The 7,618-nt window shown below is 33.9% G+C and overlaps 1 protein-coding gene across 1 annotated transcript in view; it reads left to right on the forward strand.

Annotated features, from left to right (window-relative positions):
* Nucleotides 1–360: 360 nt before the first annotated feature.
* LOC106464393 (cystathionine gamma-lyase-like) overlaps nucleotides 361–7,618 on the forward strand; it is a 14,815-nt gene continuing 7,557 nt past the window's right edge. The window contains exons 1-3 of the mRNA XM_022392085.1: nucleotides 361–463; nucleotides 1,493–1,613; nucleotides 3,900–4,056. Coding sequence (XP_022247793.1) covers nucleotides 361–463; nucleotides 1,493–1,613; nucleotides 3,900–4,056 — 381 coding nt within the window. The remainder of the gene's footprint in view (nucleotides 464–1,492; nucleotides 1,614–3,899; nucleotides 4,057–7,618) is intronic.

Below are 7,618 nucleotides of genomic sequence, written 5' to 3' on the forward strand. Positions count from 1 at the left end.
GTATAACTTATGTCTAGAACTTGTACCTTCCGACGGACAATACAGTATAACTTATGTCTAGAACTTGTACCTTCCGACGGACAATACAGTATAACTCATGTCTACAACTTGTACCTTCCGACGGATAATACAGTATAACTTATGTCTACAACTTGTACTTTCCGACGGATAATTTGTACTTCATGAAGGTTCATACCTTAGTTTATTGGATTTAAAGGTTATTCTCAAGCGTGACCTTTAATACCAGAAAGGATTAAATCAGAAATCCCATTTATAAATCTTAGTAACAAGTTGTGATCATAAAACTGTTATTAATAACACCTAGAAGAATATTAAAATTTAGGAAAATATAATTATATTATGATATTTATCAAATTACAGGGTTTTGAGTATGGAAGATGTGGAAATCCAACCAGAAAGTGTCTCGAACAGTGTCTAGCTTCGTTAGAAGGCGGGAAATATGGTAAGAGAGAAGTCTGGAGTTTTTTTTTCATTTTTTTACAGTATCGTGTATATATATATATAAACATATCATGTTCAATATTTTTATTGACAGGAGTGTATTTGTTTGATATAATGTATAAAAATATTTAAAAACAAGGAGTCTAATTCTTTAATTTTGCTTGATGAATAATGTTTTCTTGAAAGTCCAAATCTGTTTACAATTTATTAAAGATCCATATTAAAAGAAATATCGTGCCTTTATCCGTTTTGTCATAACCTTATATTACAGCTTTAAAATACACGTACTTGAAAGTAACAAAATAATGTATATTCAACGCTACACGGGTATTTTATTTTAACCAGAATTGACAGCAATATGGAAAATGTAAAAAACTGCTTTCATTCTTGGTATTATTCTCTTAAAATTCACTTTTATACTTAACATTCCTGAGACGAAAACTGATCCTTATTAAAAACGGTGATCAAATGCTTTTCATGTACTGATTGAAGACATTGGAGGTGCTTCATTTGAGCACGTGACTAAAAATATATACTGTTACATTAAACATTCTGACATTCCCAAATTTCTGTTTAAATGTTACCCAACGCACAGTTTGCGTCCTTGAATATGATTGACAATGATTTCTGAACATTGGTCGAAACAATTATGTATGTCAAACAAAATATTGATGGATTATCTGTTATGTATACTGTGTGATTGACATACTTTCTGCGTGGAAAAATGTGTAAAATCTCACAAACGTACAGTGAGTGAACGCTTCAGGCCTTTTTACATAGTCTTTTAGTTAATCTTAAGTCAATTTGAGGTCAAATTCAATATAGGTCATTGCATAGCAGTTATTACGACGTTTATGGTAAGCCTACTTTTTGTTACAAAAGGTCATGTCAAACGTACGATAGAAATGAACCCAGTTTGCTGGTACCAAATGACACGACTTGCCTCTTATAAAGCAGTTAAACACAAAATTTGTAAACGATGTTTTAACTTGTTGGCTATATTTATGAAGTGGATTACTTTCCATTTTAGCTCTGTGTTATTCATCAGGATTGTCGGCCGTAATGTCAGTAACTCATCTATTAAGTACTGGAGATCACATCATCTGTTTTGATGACGTTTACGGAGGTAAGTTTCCCATAATTTGGCTGCTGTCATAACTTTAAAATATCAGTTGGAAAAACTGTATACATGTTATACATGGTTGAGTACGTTATAGTTAAACGATCTTTAATATGCAAACAGAAAGGCACAAGAAAACCTCAACCAATATAAATTTATGGTGGAACGGATGTGTCAGAACTATATTTTGACATTGGTTGGAATTTCGTAAGTAGTGTGATGCCACCGAATATTGATCGCTTTTGGTAAGAGTTGTAACAGCCCTTTCCGACGTGAAATATTCTAACACTTAGATCATAAAGGTGTGTTCAGACCGGAGTTTTAGAATTTCAGTGTAATATATATATATATATATCTTGTATTTAATTGGATTGGAAAACAAAGAAATATGGATCAACTTGAGAACCATGACTATTCAGAAAGAGACTTGCAACCAGTTACACCTCAGCTGTGGTAGGAAAAGTGTGGTATCACAAACGTTTATAGCTTTATCGGTGGATTTGGGTGTATGTGTGTATCCAAGACTTGCAACCAGTTACACCTCAGCTGTGGTAGGAAAAGTGTGGTATCACAAACGTTTATAGCTTTATCGGCAGATTTGGGTGTATGTGTGTATCCAAGACTTGCAACCAGTTACACCTCAGCTGTGGTAGGAAAAGTGTGGTATCATAAACGTTTATAGCTTTATCGGCGGATTTGGGTGTGTATGTGTGTATCCAAGACTTGCAACCAGTTACACCTCAGCTGTGGTAGGAAAAGTGTGGTATCATAAACGTTTATAGCTTTATCGGCGGATTTGGGTGTATGTGTGTATCCAAGACTTGCAACCAGTTACACCTCAGCTGTGGTAGGAAAAGTGTGGTATCACAAATGTTTATAGCTTTATCGGCGGATTTGGGTGTATGTGTGTTTCCAAATGGTGCAGTTGTAAACCCCCTCCCTCCCGAAAATAAAACCTATCTACCAATTCCCCAAATTCACATCTAATGCTCTCTATTACTATGTAATTTTGGTTTATTTAGTTTATCTGTCTACCGAGATCGTGTTTTTATTTTTACCCCTTTTCGTTTCGTGTTCCGTAAGGATTAATCCTGATGACGATTATGATTACAAACCACTGTAGAAAGAGAAGCGGTAGAGACGTCAGAATACACAGGGAAACATCTTTTCAAATATCGCTACTGATTTTGTAGTATTTGTTTCTGTGTTTGCTGTTAACAAAATGTTACACAATTGAGCTATCTGTATTGTGCTCACCGTGGGTTAAAATGCAATTTTTAGTGTTATAAGCCCTCGTATGTATATCATTCGCCTGTTACAACTGAAATCCAAACTGTTGAAAAGTTTATTAATATATGTCTTGACTATTTAGCTAATGTAATGTGTAAACAATACATATTCTACTTTTTATAGTATCTTCGATACGATACACAGTTTATTTAATTGTTATCATATCTATTTTTAAGTACATGGTTTGTACATTTATATACGTAAACATCCACCTAAAGATATATAGTAGATGCAAAAACGTCGATTAATTCTAAAAAATGTCTAATAAAAGAATAATTTAAACTCCGAGGATCGAAATATGTCCATATATATATATATATATGGATTACAAACATAATATAATGTATAGCATATTGTAGACTATATTCAACATGTTCTCCGTGCAATATTAATCAGGACACTATTTTCCCTTAATTTGATAGGTTTCCAGGGAAAAAAATTAATTAAGTTAGCTAACTCTCAGATTCAAGTTATGTCATTAATTATTTACGCTATACTCATGACGGAAGATTTTAAGGCACGCTATGGCTGACCCTTTATATTATTGTTTACTTCTTATCTGTCATGGTTGTGAAAAGTAAGGACATGGGACAGGAAGTAAATAGAAGAATGGAGCTCTTGACAGCCACGACTTCCAATACTAGTAATAGTAATATCCAGATTATTACATGTATTTTATGTGTTTAATATATATAAAACATACCTTTGTGTTGGTTTGAAAAGCGTTGTCGATGTTTACAGGATCTCTAGCGTCAATAAAGGAAGTCTCAATGCCCATTCGTTCGGCGCAAGTCTTAAAATATGAGCTTGTTCCTAGACATTAAAAACCTAATTAAATTAAACGTCATGTGACATCTTAACTGTTTATATATACACACATTAGTAGCAATTTCATTTTGGCAACATAAAGTGTTTCTTAAATTAAAGTTGCTGTTTTGAGGACTTACTAATTAAATAGGATGTGTACATTTTTCTTAATGATATTTGACTACAGTATTTTCTAACTGGTATTTTAATCACATTAAACATTTAAACTTTTGTTTTTAAAACAGATGGTATGGTTGGAGACTCCTACTAACCCAACAATGAAGTTAGCTGATATTGCAGCAGTAGCCCATATTGTCAGAAAACATTGTGGAGCCTTCTTGGTTGTGGACAACACATTAATGTCATCTTACTTTCAGGTAAGATAGAACTATAACAAATGGCTTTTGAATCGCCACTTTTTTTAGTTCTTGGTTCTTCATTTTCAGTTAAGCTCAATATTATTCGGGCTATAAGTTTCGTAACTGAAATGAATGTAATTTTTGTTTTGTAATCAATATAAATATGCATTAAAGGGTTTTATATTGTCAACAGGTACTGCCTGTTATGTTCCACGTTATATTTTGTAAAAAAAAATATTTTGTCTCTTCGTAATGAAACAAACATTTTGAATTTGCAATTTAAATTATTAACATCATATTCACTTTCGGAATGGATTACTTATTACGTTTTTATCAAAGGAGGTGTAATTACGACCATTTTTTCAATAATATTTCTATATTATTTAAAATGTAGCGGTTACTAGATATTTTATTATAAACAAAACATTTTTTTTTATTATTTCAGTGTTGTTGAATATTACAAGTTAATTTTTGTCGTTTTATTCTTGGATAAGAAATATGACTTGAATGTGGCTTTGGTTTTAGAGAGAATAATGACAACCTTCATCTTCTCTTTTAATTATTTAGATTAAATTATACAGTTTATTAACCAGTTTTAACTAAATGTTGGTGTGTTGGTTCGTATACAGAGTTTGAGTACGTTATATTCAAACGATTTGGAAAACTCACCACGTCGTTACAATCCATATCGCCACATATACTGTCATACTCTGTCTGACACCGTTCAGTGTAGTTCCATTGCAAAGACTCTGTAGTAAGGCTGTCATGTCCAAAGGGCATTACTTCTCTCTGCATGCTTTCCATAATATGACTAACGCACGAGGACGGCGGTTTCCCAACGCCCATTTCAAAAATCCTATCGCACAGTAACATTCATAGGCGCTGCATCTAGTGATTTGACCATTATGTATTCGTATGGAATACCATGGATATCCGTTTCATTCTCCATCAATTCCAGGTATGACACGGTACAGGTATGGCTAGAAGGTATAACTTGGTGAACCAGCACCCTGTACACCTAGTTTTCAGACGGAGATTCTTCTTGATTATGTTAAATACTGTTACCTGGGGCACTTTTCACCCGTTACAAGACGCGGTACTTTGTTTGCTACTGTTATGGTACGACTTGTTACAAGTCTCTTTCTAGATGGTTCTCATGAGTCCCAAGCTGATTCATATTCTTTTGCTTTCCAATGCCATTAAGTCCAAGATATATCCCAGTCTTGAAAATTATAAACCCCGTTCTGAACGCATATTTATGATCTGAGTATATACTCATTTTGCGTCCGAAAGGGCTGTTACGTTATTACTTTCATACCTTTTACAAAAGGGATCAATTTCTGGTGGCATCACACTACCTAACAACGCCAAACAAAGTCAAAATGTAGTTCCAGTATTAAACCGTTTCACTGCAACTTTATACTGACTGTGTTTTCATGTAACTTGCCGAGCTGCATATTCAAAGTGGTTTTAATAACCTGACAACCTTCTGTATATGTGTGTGTTACACAGAAGAGCCAACTGGACTGTGAGTTCGAGGATTCATAATTGTCGTAACTCCAACCTACGCACTTAGAAATCGTGGGTGCGCTATAAGAGTGATATCAAATTCCACTGTTCGATAAGATAACAGCAGCCCAAGAGTTAAAAATGGGTACCATTTCTCTAGGCTATCAGTTCAATATTAGGGTCGTCTGTACGCAAATAATCCTTGTGTAGCTTTGCGCCAAATTTTGAAACAAATAAATAAAATCTTACCGTAGCGACTACAAGACTTCATGCGTTCCCCAAGAGTGATTGTAGCTTGCAGTGTATCGCTTTAATTCTGCGAGAAGTTTAAGATTTTCTGAATTATGTTAAAATAATAGCATATTTTTCTTCCATTAGAGAATTCTCTCTAGATTCAGCCTAATCCTATGACGTCGTTAAGTCAGCACTCGAGTTTTACCTCAAGGATAGTTTACATTTTACGAGCTTTAAAGTAATTAGCGAAAGAACGAAGGGAAAGTGAATGTTGCTGTCTTAAGAAAACGTTAATTCATTTCCAAATGAACCTTTCAGTTGAACAGATGTTTTAATAATGTGTAATATAAAGTGCTAGAATATGACGTGAGCTCAGTGTAGGAAAAAAAAAGTTTGATAGCTTTCGATTGGAGTCCTATCAGATCACGGAAACTTAATTTTGTAAACGATTAGTGTGTAAGGCGTTGTTGCGTCAGCAGTCACATGACTACTATGACGCAACGTTTCTAGAACTATCATGTACTTTGGCGAATGTTCAAGTTCTTACTAGATATAGGGTAGGCGGATATATATAAGAGGGGACAACGTGACGAGGTAATGTGTGTATAGATAGTGAGTAATTGAACTGCAGTCACACGGTATTGTTGAAGTTAACGTTCGTTCGTTACAGTGTTGTTTTAGCGCGAGTATTGAGATTAAGTGTATCGCAGAGTTATATTCGGAAAGAATAAACCAGTTTTATTAAGTAAAGACTTGTGTCGTTAAAGTTTCGTCGGAACGAAGTTACGGAAAGTTAATTAACAAACGGAGACGTAACAGCGTTTATTACTGTTGTCGATCAGTAGATGAAAAAAAAAAGAGGAGGGTTGATGTAATTTCATAGGTGAGAGTACTTTAACCATGATGCCATATTTAATATTTGCTTTAAAACAATTTTTCTTTGTTTGTCTCACATTGCTTCTTATCGTCTGGCTCTCTGTGGCAGAACATGCATATCTTATATATACTAATAAGGTACCTATACGAAAGAACTGCACTTTATAATATGGTTAGTGCCTTATTTTAGAAAGTCGTATAGTTTAGAAACTTATTTACAAGAAGGCCACTGATTCCTTGTTAAATTCTTGTTTCTGACCTCCAGCTCCACTCTATCTATAATCACGAAGATCTTGGAATTATATTTATTCCCAATCCAGGTATTGTGTCGTCACACCGGATACTTTCTGACATACGATTTTGTTAACATTTGGAAACATCGTGATAAAAACATCTAACAGGACACTGACTACGTCAATTTGAATTGTGTTTTGTACAAAAACTTCTTGGATACCCGTATAAAATCATATATAAATAAATTATTCATTTAAAAACAACTTCTTTTTGTTTGCACAATAAACAGTTTTATTTAGGACTGATCTACTTACCATTACATTTAACATGTTTTGTATTTATTTATTTGTGTCTTATATAACTTATTCATTTATCCCCGCTTTTAAAAATCTGTGATGTCAAGTAAATTAATTATAATAAAAAAGCTCAAGAAAAATCAAATCCTCTACAAATAGATGGTATATTTTTAGTAATCATCCGTAGAATTTTCCACAATACTACAAATAGTTTTTTGTTTGTTGTTTTTTTTTAGAGCAAAGCCACATTTGGTTCTTTACTGTGTTCACTGCGGGGAATCTAACCCCCGATTTTAGCATTATAATTCTGTAGGCTTGCCGCTGTCTGTCTGTTTGTTTGTTTTGAATTTCGCGCAAAGCTACATGACTGCTATCTGAGCTAGCCGTCCCTAATTTAGCAGTGTAAGACTAGAGGGAAGGCAGCTAGTCAT

The sequence above is a fragment of the Limulus polyphemus genome, unplaced genomic scaffold (assembly GCF_000517525.1).
Source record: "Limulus polyphemus unplaced genomic scaffold, Limulus_polyphemus-2.1.2 Scaffold1638, whole genome shotgun sequence".
NCBI classification, from domain to species: domain Eukaryota; kingdom Metazoa; phylum Arthropoda; class Merostomata; order Xiphosura; family Limulidae; genus Limulus; species Limulus polyphemus.